The sequence below is a fragment of the Nicotiana tabacum genome, chromosome 8 (genome assembly GCF_000715075.1).
Source record: "Nicotiana tabacum cultivar K326 chromosome 8, ASM71507v2, whole genome shotgun sequence".
Classification (NCBI taxonomy): Eukaryota; Viridiplantae; Streptophyta; class Magnoliopsida; order Solanales; family Solanaceae; genus Nicotiana; species Nicotiana tabacum.
The window spans coordinates 29011464-29032202 of NC_134087.1; the positions used below are offsets into that span (position 1 = coordinate 29011464).

The window sequence follows — 20739 nt, forward strand, 5'->3', positions numbered from 1 at the left end:
TTTACCATTAATTGAGATGTTATAGTTATTTGAATTATTTTCACTGTTACTAGACATGTTATACTGTTACTTGAGATATGATTATCGTTACCGAAATAAAATTACAATATTTGATAAGAAACGATATGCCCTTTATTATTTTGAAAATGCTTTTGTACAAGTATTTACTGTTTACAAGAAAGAGTATAAATGGAAGGAGACTTTGAAGGATCCCATAGCTAACGGCGGGTTCGTTAGATTTGGTGCACCTTGTATCTACAGATTACCAATTACAGTTATAGCCCTCGTTAGTGGGAAGGTAGAACTAGCATACAGTTACAGTTTTCCCTCTAGTAGGGACCTACAGTTATATTTGACTCCTTTTACGAAGGTGTCCACAGAGTGACAAAGATTACATGACCCTTTCTTGGAAACCTCCCAAACATAAAGATATGACATAGTGCTTACCGAGTTTATTACCGATTTGTTAAATTGATTTGTACTACAGGAAACACATGAATAAACTGATTATATTTACCGTTTTGAGAGGCTTTTATTTTTATGATAGTTTCTGATTATTATTGTACATGCATGTTTTCTGACTTGTCCCCGATTTAAAACGGTTGTGGTTAAGTGTTATTACTCACTGAGCTAGCGACTCACTCCCCGCTATTTTTTTTTACAGAGACACCAGTTTACGCGAGCTAGGATTTCGTTAATTAGAGTATACGAGTTGATAGTTCCTGGTGAGCTCCGCACTTGTTCGCGTGGGCGAAGAGTTTATTTATTTGTTATCGTCTTTCCTTATGAACTCTTGGAGTTGTTACATAGTCATTTTTATTAGCGTCATGAGTATTCATATGTTATATTGGATTAGTTACTAGTATTTCACTTCTTTCCATATTTTTTTATGGGTTTAGTATTATTATGTTGATAAGGTTGGTAATGATGGTGAAAACTCGTTTTTGGTTAGTTGATGAAGATTGTGAATTGATTTAGGTGAAAATTGGTTGGGTGTTATTTATTTATGAGACAGGAAAACATTCGGATAGTCCTAAAATAGGGGAAACCCTGTCCGATTCTTTGTAAAATATCGATGAGGCTTACTTGGGGGCACTTACTCCTAAGCGCCGGTCGTGATGCTAAAATGGGTCATGACACTCCCGATCTCTCTAATGAATTTTGAAATTATGGACCAAAACCCTCGTGTTTGAACTTAAACATTCTGCCCAGATGTTTTCTTCTTCGCGAACGCGGCAACTCCCTCGCGTTCGTGAAGCACAACTGCCTCTGACCTGGAAATCCTTCTATGCGAACGCGATGGCCCACTCACGAACGTGTACCTTAACCAGCTCAACCATCGCGAACTTGACGCCCTCCTCGCCAACGCGATGCATACTCAGATCAAACCTTCGCATTCGCGGCCTCCCTTTCGTGAACGCGAAGAACAATTTCCCTCTTCTCTCAATAACCCTTCGCGAACGCGATAGCCTTCTCGCGAACGCGAAAAAGGAATTCTCTGCAATAAAATACCAGAAATCTGCCAACTTCTAAAGCCAAGAGTTGGTCCGTTAACCACCCGAAACATACCGAGGCCCTCGGGACCTCAATTAAACATGCCAACACATCCCATAATATCATTCAAACTTGTTCCAACCTTCGGAACACTCAAAACAACATCAAAACATCAAATCACCATCGGATTCAATCCTAAGGATTTCCAAACTTCCGAATTCCGCAAACGATGCAAAAACCTATCAAACCTCATCCGAATTACCTGAAATTTTGCACACACGTCACGAATGACACAACGGACCTACTCCAATGTCCGGAATCCCAATCCGACTCCGATATCAAGATTTCCACTGCCGAACGGAAAACGCCAAAATTAGTCTAAATCTACCGTAGACCTCCAAATTACATTATGAACACGCTCCTAAGTTCAAAATCACCTAACAGAGCTGTCCGCACCATCAGAATTCACATCCGAGACCTTCTACTCATAAGTCAACATCCGGTTGACTTTTTCAACATAAGCTTACTCAAAAGAGACTAAATGTCTCATTTCACTTCAAGGCCACTCCAAACACAGAACAACCAACACGATATGATGAAATACAGCTGAACAACACATAAAGAAGCAGAAATGAGAGAAATAGAACGGTAACTCATGAAACGACCGTCCAGATCGTTACATAGGACCATTTAAGACGTATGTTTTCATTATTTTCCACGAAAAATATGTGCAATAACTGCATTTTTACTAGCGGGTTGATTTTGGATTTTGATCATATACTGTAAAAAAATTACACATTTAAATTATAGTATATTTTAACTTGCAGTAGCATGTTTACTTATCACTGTAACTATATAAAAGTAAAACATGCTACTATTAATTATTTACATAATTTCGTTAACTTTACGTAATTCCGTTGTTGTTACACCTAGGTCGAAAGCAAAGCCAAAATTAAAGCAGCAAATTTCAGCTGTCTTTCCCTTCAAACGAAAGCGATGAACCAAAGTCCAGAGATGATGAGTACAAACTTCAGAATCCATCTAGACTAGTCCAGAAGAATGTTAGGTTAATAAAAAAAAAAAACGATAACCCACTTTCCAGTTTTTCTTTTTCTTCCACGTGTCATCTCTTTCCTTCGACGAGTCACGAAGTTTCTATATTTAGAACCAACATTTACATATATATAACCAACTCCCCTGCATTTCTAATTTCATAGAAATCAAACAAATTTGTTTGTTCAAGAATTTGTTTGATTAGTGAATTTTTTCTGTGGGTATTATTTGTAAGATGTGGCAGACGTGGAATACGCCTTACCGGAAAGATGACGTGGAGGGCGGAGCAAGGCCGTTGTATCCGACGATGTTAGAGAGTCCTGAACTCCGTTGGGGTTTTATTCGGAAAGTCTACTCTATTTTGAGTCTTCAACTTCTTCTCACAATTGCAGTTGCCTCTGTAGTTGTCACCGTTCACCCAATTGCACACTTTTTTGTGTCAACAGGGGCAGGATTAGCTCTGTATATTGTTCTTATAATCACTCCCTTCATTAGTACGTCTTCTTTTTTTATAATTTCTCTTTCAATTTGTATGTTACATTTCGCTTATCCATGATCAATTTGATTATATTTTAAAGTTAAATTAAATTAGTTCAACTTAATATTTTAAAATTAAAATCAGATATACGAAAAGTATTATAAATTACAATTTTTCTCACGTCAATACGATAAGAAAATATATTTTAAAACGTTGGTCAAATTTCATGCAGTTTGACTCGATAAGCAAAATGTGTCATCTAATTTGAAACTGAAGGAGTATTAGTTATTTTTTATTAATTTAATTTTGATTAGTCGAGGTGGACGTGAAATGACTTGAATACTATTAATTTGTGTGTGCAGCATTGTGTCCGCTGTATTACTATCACCAGAAGCATCCGGTCAACTATTTGTTACTTGGGTTATTTACAGTTGCTTTAGCCTTTGCTGTGGGATTAACTTGTGCATTCACCAGTGGTAAGCTTCGTCACCTTTAATTTAGGGGTTTAATTACCTTCATTTCAATGCCTCTCTTTGTTTTGATTTGTTCCTAATTTTCTGCTTACTTAGTGTTAATTCAATCAATATATTTTGTGAACATTAATCAAAATTCATATCTAGTCTTAATCTTTTAGAGAGAAAGTGTCAATATTTTAAAAAATGATATTGATTGTTTGTTTTATGCCATGTCTCTTGACTATGCACGCTTTTGTCCTTAAAATATTCTTCTTGTGGCATTGTGTTAATATAAACTTTATCATTGGAAAATATTATATATTAATGATGTGAACCAATGAATGTGACAATGAACTTGGGCGAAATACCTAATAATAAGTCCACATTATTGATAATTACGTGATAGAGATTAGAAAAAAGGTGATATTTGATATTTTTCCTACACTTAAATTTTTGATTGTATAGAGTTACCTGACATTCGTACTTGTCAAAGGTGACAAGTAGTTTAAAAAAAAAGTTAAGGCGTCTAAAAGGTGCAGAACGTTTCAACACTAGCAAGCAACAACGGATTTTATTTAAAATCAAAATTCGTAAATAGAGATATCGTTACTAAGATGGTGTAGCATTTTCATTTTTCTGCTGGATATATATGAGGCAAAACATAGTGTTATCAGTACTTGCTCTATTCTTCTCTTAGAAGTGTCATGTGTTGCTATCTTTGCCCTCTGGATAAAATGCTCTAATGCTTTTAAGCAAGAGAAATAGAAACTTCAGGTACTGGTATGTCATACTGGATAATAATTAATAAATCTCTCTATTTGGATGGCGCAGGCAAGGTAATATTGGAGTCGGTCATATTGACGACATCAGTGGTGCTTAGCCTAACAGTGTACACATTCTGGGCAGCAAAGAGAGGCCATGATTTCAATTTTCTGGGACCATTCTTATTTGGTGCTCTCATTGTTCTCATGTTGTTTGCCTTCATCCAGGTTTGTGGACTTTTGCCATTTCTTAAATGTTGTTTGCCTTCATCCAGGTTTGTGGACTTTTGCCTATTGTCGTACAAACCGCAACTGCAGAATGCGATTTATAAATCACATTTGGTAATTGCCACTTATTAAGTAAAGGTCCCTAGTAACTCCTCTGTTATGGAGAATATCTCCCAAAATTCTCTCGCTTCAGTCAGTTTTACATAAGAGTGACTCTTCATCTTGTCCTGGAGGCTATGGTCTATATCCTCCTCCGTGTACTAATTCTTTTTGATAATATATAGGTTAGGAGTCCAGCCTAAACCCCATCATCCACCAACGGTGGACTTTTGTTAAAAAAAAAAAAATCGCATCGCATGTGGTAATTACGACTTATACTTCCTAGTTTAGCTGCTTATTTAAATGTGATAGTTCAACTGCGATATTTTGATCACTGAACTCATAACACTATGCTTTGCAGAGACGGATGCAGTGAATAACTAACGGTTCAAATGAACCCATAACTTTCGTCGCGGTGTAAAAATTTATATATAAAAATTGATTAAAATTACAAAAATAGTAGATATAAACCCATAACTTTAAAAATATAATATGTTCAATGCTAAAAACCTTAAAAGTTGAACCCATATGATTTAAATCCTGGATTTGCCTCTATGCTTTGTATAAAAAATGCCGGGTTAAATGGAAGGGTATTTCACGTATGGTTATAGAACTTTACCTACAATAATAAACTATCTTTTGTCGCATTAAATTGAAGTCTCAAAATTTTATCCAGTATAATAATAAAGTCAACTGGCTAGGTAAGCTTGTTCATACAGTTTAGATTCCGTTGTGATAGTGGGTAAAGTTTTGTATATATATTTTCTGTTATAGTAGATAAAATATAATGAATTTATTTACTTTAACGTGAAAAAATTAAAGTTAGTTGAACCCATATTGCATCGACCTTAGAGCTAATTAGTCTGTACAAAGAAGAAAACTGACTTGGTTTATCTTCTTGCCTGTTGCAGTTTCTGTTTCCTTTGGGTAGGATCTCTGTGATGATCTATGGGTGTCTAGCCTCAATTTTATTCTGTGGATACATCGTTTATGATACAGACAACCTAATCAAGCGCTATACTTACGACGAGTATATCTGGGCTGCAGTTGCCTTGTATCTGGACGTTATCAATCTCTTCCTATCTATACTGACTATCTTCAGAGCTTCTGAAAGTTGAGGGGGACAGCCATACATATATATATATATATGATTATCTTTTTTCTTTTAGGTGCATGTTTCCTTTTTCCTTTTTTACTTTTGGTCTCAGTTATTTGGGTGTAGCAGTCAGTGCATAGATGTAGTTGCATACTTATGTATGTTGTAAATACTATCAAGTTAAAAGAGACTAATTTTTCCATTCAATAATGTCTGTCTTTTTCTCAGCCTAGGTATTGAATGGCGCATTAGTATTGATTTTTGCCCTGGCTGTATAACTTACTTCAAGTCAATAATTGACTTGGAATCTAAACCTTTGATCCTATCTCCTCTTGGGGTTTTAAACCTTAAGCTACTCGAGTATCAAAGGCTGTTATCTGTTGGTGTTGGTAACGACGCAGAATTTATATTTGATTTCTTTTTTTAATATTTATTTAAAATAATAAAAACAGATTTGTTGGTTAGAGGAAGCTTGGTTTATTTGCCCCTCAAGATATGGAAATATTAATTTCTCCATCCAGCATTGTAGCAGTAGCCATGCATATTGGGCTACTTGGACACTAATACCCAGTCACATTTACTGTTTATTCTTTCTAATTATATATACTAATTATATATGATTATATACATATTATAAATCGATTATATATATGTTATACATCCATCAAGTGATTAGGTGAACGACTATTTTGGTTAATTCTTCTTGGTTGTTTATTATGATGAGGAACCGAGACAATTCGGAGCAGTGCATCAGAAATTGAAGAACAACACTAGTACTTGACACAATCCTTAAAGTTAGTCGAAGAGATATACAACACACCCGAAATTGTAATGAAAATGATAGGGACAAATATGCTTTCTAGACTATATGACAGAAGCTGATGCAGTATGGGCAATTTTTTGGGAGTATATTGGGGACAAATTGAAGACAAGACAAGGAATCCAATGATCAAATTGGCATGGGGAATACTACTGGAAGAGAGTGACAAATGACAATGAGAACCAGCAAGAAACGAGAAGGTTTAAGGACAAGACAGCTACACGTGAGTTAGAAATTTTTAGAATGTGGTTTAAACGATAATAAATAATTTAAGAGAAATATATTATCTTGCTACTTTAGATAAAGGAGGAGATTGTTTTAATTTGCTAGTATGTGTCACACCCCTTTTCTACCCCGCAAAAAGATGTGTGTTATGCTATGAATTTATGAGTTAAAGAGTTTTTCCAATTAAAGTGATAATTTTGAAATAGAGATTATTTTTGTTATTCAGAGTCGCCACTTGGAATTGATTTTTTGGTGTTTCAAGTCACCTTTGATTTGAATCCCTAGTCAAAGGAAGGTTTGACTCTTTTATTATTGGTCTGCGAAAACAAAGTCCGGATAAGGAATTCTGTTGACCGGGGAGAAGGTGTAAGACATTCCCCGAGTTCTGTGGTTCTAGCACGGTCGCTTTATTGACTTAAACTTGTCTTGAATTAATTTTGGACAAACTGTGATTTATATGATTTCCATGTCTTACTTATACGCTTTTATTTCTTGATTATTAGAAAAATTAAAGAATATAATAAAATGTCATAATCACACTACGCAAGCGAATGCGTGATCGAGACGAAATTTATTGACTTAGTCATAATAGCGCTACGCAAGCGAATCCGCCGTCAGGACAAAGAAGTATTAGCATGTTGTTACTTTTGAAAAAAAAAGTTACTACACTTAAAGAAATTACTAAAATATTAAGTATCGCGCTAAGCAAGCAAATCCGCAATTTTAGTAGAAGAATTAATTAAATTAAAAATTAATTAAAACTAGTAGAAATAGTATGAGATTATTGAATTAAAATATTAAAAGTTAATATTACGCTACGCAAGCGAATTCGTGAATAAAAAAGTTAAAACGAGCCTACTAGTTGCCTAGCATTTAAATTAACTATTAAGAAGATTAAGTTACTAAAAAAAAATATTCACTAGAAAAGGCTATAATACTACTACGTTTGTTTAAACAAATACGACATTTAAACTTGGACTAGCTTATCAATTATTGGCATTGGGCTTGTTGAAGTTATTAAAAGAAAATTGGCCATCTTTATTGAACAGTATGGGCTTGCTATATTAAAAGGAATGGACCAGCCAACTTTGTTTGAATTGGGTTGTAGAAATTCGGGGCATTTGCATCTATATCCGTTTTTTGTATCATATTTTAACTTGTGCTCGCTTTGCAAAAAAAATTGCAAGCGTACCCGCTTTTTCGCATAACTTCAGCATACGGGGCTGAAGTAGCAAAGACAATCACGCAAAACTTCAGCATTCTAGTAGTCGGGCCTGAAGTTCAGCCCTAGAGATGAAGTTTTCATTTTGTAACTGTCGAACTTCAGCTTGTTTGTAACTGGCGAACTTCAGCTTTAGAGCTGAAGTTTTTGTTTGTAAGCTTCAGCTCTAGAGCTGAAGTTTTTGTTTTGTAACTGTCAAATTTCAGCTCTAGAGCTGAAGTTTTTGTTTGTAACTGGCTTTTTGTTTGTAAGCTTCAGCTCTAGAGCTGAAGTTTTGTTTTGTAACTGTCGAACTTCAGCTCTACAGCTGAAGTTTTTGCTTGTAACTGGTGAACTTCAGCTCTAGAGCTGAAGTTTTTGTTTGCAAGCTTCAGCTCTAGAGCTGAAGATTTTGTTTTGTAACAGAGCTGAAATTTTTGTTTTGTAACAGAGCTGAAGTTTTTATTTTTAACTGGCTTTTTGTTTGTAAGCTTCAGCTCTAGAGCTGAAGTTTTTTTTTGTACTAATATTTTACTTGGCTCTCCTCTTCTGGAGTCGGAATTTTTTAATCACTTGACTGCTTTTCCTGTACTTAGCAAAGACAGCTATAATCACTGGTGATTTCATATGGATAACTCTTTGTACTTTTTGTAGCCAAGATGAGAGTAGTTAATCTGTCATTTATCCTTAATTATGGTGGTTCTTTGTTTAGGCAAAAAGTTGCTACAAATTACTTGGCATACTTGTCATAGTTGTGTTTGTGTACGTATATCTTTCCTTTTTTGAGCTCAATAGATGACTCCTTCCACTTCATGAAAAATCTGAACAAACAATTAAGTTAAATCCATAACTATGCTTACGTAAAAGAATATTAATTGAGACAAAACGAAGAAGAAATAATCTGCACCAACAGCAGCAGAAGAAAGAAGAAGAAAACAAAGGAGGGGAAGGAAGAGGAGAAATGGGGTTGAAGTTATTTAAAAAGTGGGTACAAGTTAAAAAATTTTAAAAAAATGGGTATAGGTTAAATGGGGGCGACCAAATAAGCGCCCCGTGCAATTTTTTACCAGAAATTCGGATTTTACTGGGCCCACATAATTATTTTTTATAAAAAAAAAAAAAAAGAAGAAAGGGCCAGCTAGCATGCTTAACACGAAATGGGCCTAGTAGAGAATGTTTACAAAGAACAGGCCAGTTGAACTATTATTTTCATGGGCCTGGTGAACTTGATTTTATTTGGCCAAATAATCTGTAGTTCCAATTTACTAATACTGGCAACAAGACTAGTTATGAATAAATTTATGTAGCTTATCTATTCAAATCCAACTTCTTTTTTATTGCTTACAAAAGTCTACCTCTATTAAGTATTACCACATCATCTAATGCTAACTTAAACAAGAACTAAAAAATAATTAAACTTACACATCTCTAATGACCAATTTCAGTCAAATAAGGCGAAACTAACACATTCATCATGCCAACTCTCCAAACTTCAAATTACTTCATTTGACTAAATATTTGTTTTTCTCTTTTTAGCTTCAAACATCCAATGAATTTAAAGAAATAGCAATAACTCTATGTAGCAGTACATTAATAATAAGAGTGAAGTAGTAAATCTTTATCAAAACTTTTCATGCTCAGCATATTTACAACCCAAAAGAGATAAAGCAATGCCCTTAGAACTTTAAAATGACAGCATTTGTTTAATATTAGAACTTAACAAGACAAACAACCATATCCTCATGCTTTTTATCACAGGTTACATTGCAAAGCTTAAGAGAAATACCTAGTTTGCAGAATTTCAGAATGCAGCAACAGAGAAAATGAAACTCGGCAGCAAATGACCATAGAAAACAGCAATAAACAGCAGCAAATCAGCAACTTTTGATCCAAAACAATCCAGGAAAAACCCTTAACTTAGTAACTTTTAAAGAAGAAGGATCCCAACAATCAACTTCAACACTCTTAGGCTTTTGAAAGGTCTTGCAAACAGAGAAATCACTCACAAAAAGATCAACACTTTCAGCTTACTATTCAGTGTTCAGATCCTACTTTTACTCTTAAAGCTGTGTTCTTTTTGTGTGTAAAAGATGTCTAGCCAGATGTGTTTTTCAATTCTCAAGATGTCTTCCTATGTAAATAAGAATGTTCAGTCTTTTATAAGAGAAGAGGCAATGCATTCATGATTGAAAATCTGTCCATAGGACATATTTCTCACCAAAAATCTGCTCTAACTATTCAAAGGACAGACTTTTGGTTCAAAAATCTGTCCAAACGATCATTTTTTTACCAACTGTGAATAGTATTAGGAGCTGTATACTCCCAACAGTCTTTAAACAATAAAAAGCAGCAAAACAAGTACCCTACTCTCATGATCAAACATATTTACTCTTCAGCTTTTCAACAATCAATACCAGACGTTGTTTGCTTCAAACCAAAACTAAAGACAAGTAACTAGAACTTAGTTAATATACCACAAACATATAACTAAAACTTAACACTGAACCATTAATCAATCAAGAGAACTTAAAACCTAATTACTAAAACAAAACCAAGCAAGACACATGTTAACAGAGAAAACAACTTAGTGAAACAGTTTTGACTAAGTGAAGACGAAATTGAAAACTAGGCAGAAAACGAACTAAAATTGACCACTAACAGAACTTACACTACTACAATAACTACAATAAAGTAGTAGGCAACAAAAATCAGAAACCTAAAGGAAGGATTCAGGTTCCAGTTAGAGTCCAAAGACTTTGAAACTTCAGTTAAAGTTCGGAAGCATAACGAAACATGATAACTAAACATGATTGATTCTGAACTGACCAACAATTAATCAACAAAACTAAATTGATAAAAATAAACTAACACAAAGAACTCAAAAATATCACATATGAATCAGATCAATGTAACCAAACTAAATGACTAATCAGTCAAGAAGCAAAATAATTGATCTCAGTGTCATATGATACATCTAAACTAATCACTACGAGCAACTAAAAGGTTTATTGGAAGTGACATACAAAATATGAAAACAATAGTAACTCAACAGAATCACTGCCCAAATTTATACGAATAACTTAAAAGTGAATGCAAATTAAACTCTAAACCTAATAATAATTACAAGGACGAAATCAGAAAAAGGAAAGAGGTGTTACCAAAACTCAGGGACATTCGAGGCCAAATCGCACAATAAGAAGATGCCGAGGATGTTGACCAATGACTGCCCGACCCCAAAACACAAGTTTCCTTTTAGTAGACGCCTAAACAAATAAGTTCTGGCGTCATGCTAGAAGGAAACGTGAGTCTTCGGATCAAATCAGCTTACAGAATAAGGCAGTAGTAGGGCACTAGTGGCGGGACGGTGAGGTGGCTGGTCGGCGGCGGTGCATTTTTTTTGGGGTGAGATTATAGGGAAATTGTAGATCTCTTTGAGATCTACACGTTCATATAGGTTTTGTGGGGTTGGGTGGTCGTATTTGTCACTAGTTCGAGAAAGAAAAGAGGAAAATTTGGGTGGCTAGGGTTTCGGATTTGGCTAGATTTGTGGAGTTTGGTGAGGATTTCGGGGATTTGGGATTTGGATATGGAAAGAAGAGGAAGAGACAAAGAGATGGTGAAAAAATGGGGTCGATTGGAGGTCGTCCGCCCGTGGTGGCGATTTCTGGCCGACGGAATAGGGGCGACGGGTGGTTCTTGTGAGAGGGGAGAGAGTAAAGAGAGGAGTGAAATTGATAATAGGGCAAAATTAGGGCAAATTTTGGCTTCTTTAGGTGTTAAATACTAAGAATGAAGATCAAATTTGGACCGTTGGATCAAAGGGCAATGAATGGATGAGATTAAATCTTTATCACTTAACTAAAACGACGTAGTTTTGATCCAAAACTACGTCTTTTGGACCCGCCCCTGGCAGCCCCATGTGGACCGGATCTGGGATCTTTGGACTTCTAATTTTGGGCCAATTTAGCTCAATTTCAATTAAAATACACTAGCCGAATCCCTTAACTCCCTAACTATCTTATTTAGTCCTAAGGATAATATATAAGTAGAAAGAAAATTTATTTGGGATATATAGTTTAAAGATGCAAACTAAAACACATAAATAAAAGGTAAAAAATATAATATATTTTTGGTATTTTTAATAAAGGAATGCAAATAAAAATGCACAAATAACTAAAAATCAACCAAATATTAGTGTTTGTAGGAGAATTAGAAGCGACCAAAAATTAGGTATTCACAATATGTATTTTGATAGGATTACATTTCATTTTTTTTCTCATTCAGGTTGTTTCTTGAAAGAGGATTTTTTTTTTTTGTCTCTCAATTTAGGAGGATCTATAGTATTTTCACATTTTCCTTCCAGCGTGATTCGAACCCAAGACCTAACTGAGCAAGCCTCACCTGTCTCTCGAAAAAGGATTGATCTCGTAAAGATTGCACTCTTCTTGAGTGCTAATTAACCTGTTATAGTTAATATTTCATAGAAGAATTATATATATCCACCTTAATTTCTAAGGGAGCAATAAAATATATTTGCTGATTCAAGCATGTACACCAACTGTCTTCTATGGCTAAACTTAAAGAGTTTATTTTCTGCTTTGAATTCAGCAAATTTTCTTAAAATTTCATGACTCAATATCAAGATATACCAGAAATACAATAGTACTACACGTTAAATATATATAGTATTACTAGCTTGCTGCATTTTCTAGATACAAATAAGCTTTGAATTGTTTATCTCTGCACTTGTCGAACCTCTGCTTCAAGAAAATACAGCACAGTGCACACTTTGAATTCTGCAAATTTCCTCAATTTTAACACCCACTTCAACAATATACCACAATATCTCCCCAACCAGAATAACATGATACGTGTATTTCTACGAGTTGCATTTTCTAGGTCTGACATTTGGTTGGAGGGGGAGGTTAAGTTAGCGTCATTAATTTATACTCCCTCGGGTCCACAAGTAACCAATTTGTTTTTTTTTATTTTGGTCTAAAATAAATGTTCATTTATATAATCAAGAAAAAATTTAATTTGTTTTTTCAAAATTATCCTTATGTACGCATCCCTAAAAAGTCATTTGCCCCTCACATTTAAAAAGAGAAGTAAGTGCTACTATTTTTTGACCAAACGATGTTAAACCCTTTTATTAAACCAATTAATGATGAGAAGAAGGATAAATCTCAGCCAAACATAATCAACTTCATATCTAGAAGTATGTAGAGAGATCACGATTGGAATGTGGGAACATTCCTCACTTATTGATGTTACAATCTTATCTTTTATTAGGAGAAAGGAAGAAATAATTTACATCCTTCACCCGAAGAGACTGTCGGAGAAAAAGCCCTATTTTTCCTGAGAATTCCCTTCTATATATAGTTCTTGGAGTCTTACTGTGTTCTTTGACCAATGTGCGTTCACATGACGACCTTTTTTGGTGTTATTCGAATACCACCTTTACTTGTCATATACTTTTGATGATTTGACTAGGATTGGTCGTGATGCTTTTCGTTATTTTGCCACCTGGGCGAGGTCCCAGCTTGGTTGACCCCTACGGTCAGATTTTGACCTATACAGTTAGTCCCTCCATCCGTCGAGGTCATTCCTTGGTGGGCTCGGCGGGCAGACTCCGTAGATTCGAAGGTTAGGAGAAATCTGACTGTTCATGCCTTGAACGAGGCGATTTAGATCTAGACGATGGCGCGATGCCTTAACGATGCCTTTGGATCGTCGAGTCCGTTCGGACTCAAAACGTTACGTTGATTTGGAACATCGTCTGCAGTTACTGCCATTATGACACACGTTTCCCCGTGGATTGAACCATTTCATGCCCTATCAATTTTGATTGGCGGCTCTTGGGTTTCCCGTTTGGGCCATTTATGTCCCTATAAATAGGGGAAACACCATTCTTATTGGCACACTTTTTCTGATTTATCAAAAGAATTTTGCAAATTTCCATCCTCCCCGATACTCCAGGTTTTCGATTCTCTTTTGTTGGCCGGAAATTGACATCACCATCTTCCCCTTTACTTTCTTTGTTCATTCATTCTGTTCAATTAGGACAAATTGTTGGTACTTCTTCCCATGTTGACAATCCTGCTGCGATTCTGGCGCCGGAAACTGTTGTTCTTACTCCCGGATGAGTAGAAATAGTATAGGATGAAGAGGTTACAACATAGGCCGAAATATTGCCTCATCCAGGGAAGCCGTGGACCGATTTCAATAGCCATGCGGAGAGGAACCGAAACCTATTTCCTATGTTATGAATGAAGCGGCAATTGTGGAGTTGAAGGCCAGTTGGGGGATTCCGCACCATGTCGAGATGCTTCCGGCGGTGGGAAATGATATTATACACTTCGACCGCCCAGGCTATTGTGCGTTCTACGCATACCCTTTTATTGTCGGGTATATGCTTCCACTCCCTCCTTTGGTGGTAGACTTGTACCATTTCTACGAGGTGTGTCCGGCTCAACATTCGTTGTATTTATATAAGTTGTTCCTCATGCTACTCAAGTTCGCGGAGCTCGCCGGTCGGGAGATTACTCTGAGCCACATGCTCAATATTTTTGCCCCTCAACTCATTCGAGGCATGATGATCCACATGCGTCATTGATAACGCCCAACTATGCCTTTTAAAGGACAAAGCGGTCGCTACAAATATAATCCGATTTTTAAGTCCGGAATCGAATCCTCAGGGAACTAACCTATCTATTACCCTCTTCGGCAATGTTATTATCAACTCAATCAATCTCTAGATGCAAGATTTTTGATCAATAACGATTGGGTTTTTTTGTTTAACTACTTTGACTACTATTAAAAACAACGGTAAGCTAAAACAAAGATAATTCAATGGTAAAAAGGTCTAGGGTAGTGATTTCCCCAATTGCTAGTTTAGGTCCTGACTCTTCCGCTATAATCTCGCCATAATACTCTATGAGGATTAAGAGCTATGGGTTATCGTAATTATCTCTCGATCAACTACAATAATTTACTAGAGCATTCTCTCGAACTACTCTAGCTGACAATAGTTATGCAACTCTAAAGTATCCCACCAAAGTTTTGTTATCTCTAAACCCACTTTTAAGTTCAAGTAATGAATCTCTTCAATTACCCAAAAGTGGTGTTGTTCAACCGCTGTCTAACCTAATACTCTTTCTCAAGCAATATAAGGTAATTAAACACGATTAATCAAGGGCACATTCAATTAATCACCATACAAAACGTAGTTGAACAATCATATCATAAATCCGGCTTGATTATAACAACCTGAGTCAAAACTTCAACCAACAATTGGTTCCATCAATCCTAGATAAGTATTTAGCTACTCATAACAAAACAAGAGAAAACTACTAAATTGTTCATAATGTAAAATTGCAAGAATTAAAAGGAGATAGAAAAACTCTAATGTTTTGTTGATTTTCTCACACTTGTTCTTCCTCCAAAAGTAGTCTAAAAATTAGCTTCCCCCTTCAGTTGGGCGAGTTTCTAAAGCTTATAAGGGTTTTACAAAAGTTTCCCCAAAATTACACTTTGGTCCTCAAACTTCCAGCTGCGTGAACAGTGCACCGCGGTCGTGGCCAACCGCGGTTGACCGCGGTGAAAGATGACCTTTCTGCCTCACTTTAGTAACCTGCCGCGGTTCACCGCGGTCGCGGTGGCCTTCTTGCCTATGCCATTTATGCTTCTTTGTGTTCGGGTACTTCTCGAGTGGGTGTTTTTCTTCACATTATTGCCTCCAAAACACTCCATGTTGCTTCTTCTCATATAATATTCTCTGCTAAACAAAAGAACACTATTTAGAGCATTTTGTTGGCAATTTATCTATAAAACAACAACAAAGTATGGTCATATTAAGGTGTAAATATCAACTATATCGCCTACTATCAACACCCCACACTTAAATCATTGCTAGTCCTCGAGCAATCCACCACACTCCATCAAAATTTCTTCCCTAAGCTTTTCCTTTAACGACTAACACCATGAACATTTTACAAAAATTTGCACCAAGTAGTGATCAACCTTTACCTCAAGAGTCAAACCTTTTGTACCATGCAACATTTGTACTTACTCAAACTACTCTATACAAGAGTCAAGACTTACCTTTACTTTATGGATCACATGCCCTCACATCACACAAGAGAGTAGTTCCACATATAACGATAATTAGAACAAGTAGGAACTAAGATAGACAAAATTCGCTCACTCTCAGAAAGAACGTTCACATGCCACAAAGATGCACCATAGGCTTGCCTGTAGTGTAATACTTTACTAATTGAGCCCATTCAGTCTAAGATCAATAGGACTTTACTTGGTTGTAATGTAATCTAAGAGACGGGTAAGATATATTTAGATATAGTGACTAATCTCCCTAAGCACTTTTAATACAATTACATTAAACTTAAAGATTATAGTTGTGCCAACCAAACACTCCACCTCATTTGTTTAAAACATCCCCATCCATTAGGTGCAATTTGTACAAGCCACCACTTATCAACCATTATATTGTTTATGACCCATATTTTTTTTCTTTTCGTGGTGCTTTTTCTTTTATGCTTCAAATTCCACACCTTTTCTCTATCTCAATGGTTCCACTCAAAAACCAAACCACCACCCCACACTTTTACTTTTGCATATTTCCATTACCGTTCAAGTGCTTATTGGGATGTAAAAAGGTTCAAACGGCAAGCTATTCAAACAATTGGGTAAGGTTCGCAATGTGGTTGCCAAAGAAATAGGCTTATAGGCTCAATGGTGTTAACTACGATGTATTGCATTCTGGTGGGTTTACTTTATATAGCTCGCTCAACAAAGAAATGCCTATATCACTTCTAAAACTGAAAGAAACTACTATTTCGCTTTGCAAACACACAGTTCTAGGCATCAAATATGAAACATGGAACACAGTAAAACTCACACACACATGGCACGTGACTCACTTCGGATTGGTTTATCAAGACATTCTCTTTTGAGTATTCAAGTTAGATACAAACGTACAATTTTAAGGTACTCTAACAGGATTTAACTAATGAAGCTAGGCGTTAGACTTTAGTGTCTATTGTGTTCAGGTGTAAAAAATCGATTTTCTCTCATAGCCCATTAATCCTAACCTAAAACTGAAAAGAATAAAAACAAAAATTACCTATACCCGGTTCAAGCTAAACCCTTGGAAAAGAACCGTGGCCCAAAGAAAAACTAAGGGGGAGTTACTACACTACTTAAAAATAAAATAAAAAATCTTTTTGGTCTTTTCTCTAGACTACTTCCCTCAAGAAAATTGTCTAAAGGATCCGTCATCAGGAAGACTAAAAGTCTCGACTTAGTCCCTCAAGAACCCCGCCGAAAGAGATCCGTCGTCAGGACAAGTCACTTACTATTTTAGCTTTCCTAATGAACTATTACTCTACATCAAAACAATCAAGGCAAGACAAAACAAGCAAATTAAACAGTCAATTATTACAATTACAAACATACAATGAAGTATCCCCACCCCACACTTAAAATGAAGACATGTCCCCATGGCTTAAGGAACTTCCCTGAAGGCTTACTCCTGATCGGAGACAGTGTCTGGGTTCACGTTGCACGCACGTCCCAGCACTCTCAACCAACCCAAGAATTTCTTCTCCGATTTCACTTGCCTCTCAGCCACCGCATCAACACAGACACCCAAATCAATGACTGAGGTACGCAACCCAGCCATATCTTGCTCCAAAGCTGTCATACGGGTGCTCCGACGTGTCTGTGATGGGCCTGCCATATCAGATCTCGTAGGAAAGGGAACCTCAGCTACCTCAACATTATCATTATCATCAGTTGAATCATCATCAAAGTCATCAACATTCACCACCGACTTTCGTCCAATTCCAATTTTTCTCGTCCGGAACGGGGCTTTTAGTGGCAATCTCCCATCAACCCGAGGGTCTTCAGGGACTCGAGCAATACGGCACAGCTGGGTGATCAGCGAAGGGAAATAGTGGCCCTTGGTTAGCTCAGGTGATCTAATAAACATCTCTTCATGGATGAGCCGGGACACATCAAAATCACTGTGGGACATGAAATAGTGGATTGCGGACGCTCGTGGTAGATTAATATCTGTCGTGTTGCTGGATGGCAACAATCGACTGTTGACAATAGTGAGCCAACACTTAGCCTCCCAATTCAGACACTGGAAGTTGAGAGTAATCTTGTGCTTGATCCATACGTGTTCACCGTCCGGCACACAGATAGTATTAAGAAGAGTGCCCCACAAGGCCCGTGTTCCGCTAAAAGTACGATAAGGATCAAATTCACCCCGAAACACAGGCAGCCTGTATACCCTGCGGATGGTGTCAAGGGATGCATTTACCGGGGTATTGCGCACCATCACAACCCCATTCTCATGTTCTAGCAAGTTCACATAGAACTCCCTTACTAGTTGAACATTAGCCTCCTATGTACCTCGAAGAAGATGTCCAGCTGACGTCGCCTCAACTCATTAAACATATTGGGGCATTTTACCTCCAAAGTCGTTCGATCAATGTGCACCTCAGGTTGTAACTTCTTAGCTGCTTTATGGTTGTACCTATCCTCCGTTGCTCTAGATACAAACCGAGTGCTATCGAAATGAGGTGCACTGGCTTGGCTCCTAGCTCGTGAGGAGCCTCCCGGTCCACTAGTGGAGGGTCTGGTGTTTTTTCGCTTCCTGGAAGGACTCATTGTACATGTCATACCATGAAACGCCTATTAGTGAGTGCGCAAAATATGTGACTATGGATGGTTACTCAGACTTCACCATAACCATGTCACAATAGCTCCTTATATCTCCATTGGGGCAATTTCCCAAACACCTTGTGAGCAGGGCACTATCCAGACACATATAGCCCTTATGGGTACATCAAAGCTCCTCCCCAATCAAGTATACTACCACACCAACACACCTCACACTTACGTCATTCAATCACCTACCAATAATACCGTTCAAACATGCAATGAATATCCCCTTCACCAATCAAACTCAAAAACTAAATTTAAAAGCAGAAACAAGAAGAAAAAGAGTATACCAACAATTACATCCCCACACAATATAAAATTACATAAACTACAATACAATACAACACAATACTAAAGAAAAGAGAAAGAAGAGGTGAGGAACATACCGTAGTTGAAGAATGGGGAAAGGAATGGAGGTGGGAGATGTTAGTATGAGGGAAGAAGAAGAAGAGAGTATTTGAGGGGTTAGGGTTTAGAGAGAGAGAGAAATTGGAAATATGGGGGAGGTGATCGGGTGTGTTGGGTTTAAGAGGGGTGAATTTGGGTTGTAAAATTAAAAGAAGAGGAAAAGAAATAAGAAAAACGGAAAAAATAAAAAAAATAAAATTATCTGGGACCCACCGCGGTCGACCGCAGTCCACTGCGACCGTGGTGGGTTTAAAAATTCGAGGCAGAAAGTTCACGCTTCATCGCAGTTTACGGCGATCCATCGCGGTCGCGGTGAGGTGAAAAATCTGAGGCAAAATGTTTGCTGCAGTTCACCGCGGTCACGGTGCTAGCGCTATTTTTCTATTTTTTATATATATATATATATGAAGTTACATGAACACACTAACAACACACTCGTGGATTGCCTCCCACGCAGTGCCTGATTTAACATCGCGGTACGACGCAAGCATTTGATCATCATTCCTCATCCGCGTACTGGGGCTCTTCCAAAGTGATTACCACTCTATCCCTTTTTTCTTCAGCCATTCTAAGGTAATGTTTCAACCTTTGCCCATTTACTGTGAACTTGTTTGTCCCATCTTCTGATTCAATCTCTTACAGCTCCACTTAAGAACAATTGTACCACTCTGAAGGGTCCTGCCCATCGGGACTTTAACTTACCTGGGAACAATCTCAATCTCGAGTTGTATAACAACACTAGATCTCTAGGTTTGAAGTTTCGATCCAAGATGTGCTTATCATGCATTAATTTCATCCTTTCTTTGTATAATCTAGCACTCTCAAAGGTCTGGAACCTGAATTCCTCTAGCTCATGTAACCCAGTGATTTTGTTAGTACCTGTTGTCTCCATGTCTAAGTTTAACTGCCACAATGCCCAAAGTGCTTTATGCTCTAGCTCAACTGGGAGGTGGCATGCCTTGCCAAACACCAACTTGTACGGTGACATACTAATTGGGGTTTTGAAGGCTGTGCGGTACGCCCACAATGCATCATCCAATTTCTTTGCCCAGTCAGTCCTTGTTGCATTCACTATTTTTGTGAGGACACTTTTAATCTCCCTGTTGGACACTTCAACTTGCCCGCTTGATTGTGGATGGTACGGGATGGTTACTTTATGACGAACTCCATATTTTTCCAACAGTCGTGCGAATGCTCTATTGCAGAAATGGGTTCCGCCATCACTGAGTATAGCTCTTGGGGTACCAAAATGTGTGAAAATTTTCTTCTTTAGAAAACCTAGTACCCTTTTAGCGTCATTGGTTGGGAGAGCCACCGCTTCGACCCACTTGGAAACATAGTCAACTACTACTAATATGTACTTGTTACCATACGAGCTGATGAATGGCCCCATGAAGTCAATCCCCCACATGTCAAAAATCTCCACCTCTTGAATTGTGGTCATTGGCATCTCGTGTTTGTGAGATATGTTGACAGTCCTTTGGCAATCATCGCAGCTTTTAACCCAAGCATGGGCATCCTTGAACAGAGTAGGCCAGTACAAGCCTGACTCCAACACCTTAGCTGCTGTCCGAATTCCTCCAAAGTGTCCCCCATATGGTGAAGCATGGTAAGCCTGCAAAACAGAATGTTGATCTTTCTTGGGGATACACCGCCGGATCATGTTATCTAC

The 20739-nt window shown here is 37.2% G+C and overlaps 2 protein-coding genes across 3 annotated transcripts; one reads left to right on the forward strand and one right to left on the reverse strand.

The window, feature by feature from the left end:
• The first annotated feature begins 2692 nt into the window (after positions 1-2692).
• LOC107810984 (protein LIFEGUARD 4-like) lies at positions 2693-5874 on the forward strand. Of its 2 annotated transcripts, none has more exons than XM_075219142.1 (4): positions 2693-3041; positions 3388-3501; positions 4312-4516; positions 5480-5731. In XM_075219142.1, exons 1-4 carry the CDS (start codon positions 2783-2785, stop codon positions 5508-5510), a joined length of 609 nt encoding a protein of 202 aa, XP_075075243.1. In that variant the 5' UTR covers positions 2693-2782; the 3' UTR covers positions 5511-5731. The 2 variants fall into 2 exon arrangements, with proteins under 2 accessions (XP_075075243.1, XP_016491305.1); XM_016635819.2 differs by having other exon boundaries at positions 2695-3041; positions 4312-4469; positions 5480-5874.
• A 13691-nt stretch (positions 5875-19565) lies between these two features.
• Positions 19566-20460, reverse strand: LOC142163018 (uncharacterized). Its single transcript, XM_075220266.1, has 2 exons — positions 19770-20460; positions 19566-19687 (listed from the first exon to the last, which is right to left on the reverse strand). The coding sequence occupies exons 1-2, from the start codon at positions 20458-20460 to the stop codon at positions 19566-19568; spliced, it is 813 nt and encodes a 270-aa protein (XP_075076367.1).
• Positions 20461-20739: the final 279 nt, after the last annotated feature.

What these genes read in the sequence shown, in the direction of transcription:
- LOC107810984 (XM_016635819.2), top strand. Translation starts at nt 2,783, where the DNA reads ATGTGGCAGACGTGGAATACGCCTTACCGGAAAGATGACGTGGAGGGC. An exon ending in TATAATCACTCCCTTCATTA is followed by an intron (nt 3,042 to 3,387) that starts GTACGTCTTCTT and finishes TTGTGTGTGCAG; the next exon opens with CATTGTGTCCGCTGTATTAC. An exon ending in TGTTGTTTGCCTTCATCCAG is followed by an intron (nt 4,470 to 5,479) that starts GTTTGTGGACTT and finishes TGCCTGTTGCAG; the next exon opens with TTTCTGTTTCCTTTGGGTAG.
- LOC142163018 (XM_075220266.1), bottom strand. Translation starts at nt 20,460, where the DNA reads ATGGGGCCATTCATCAGCTCGTATGGTAACAAGTACATATTAGTAGTA. An exon ending in GAGATTGAGATTGTTCCCAG is followed by an intron (nt 19,688 to 19,769) that starts GTAAGTTAAAGT and finishes TTGAATCAGAAG; the next exon opens with ATGGGACAAACAAGTTCACA.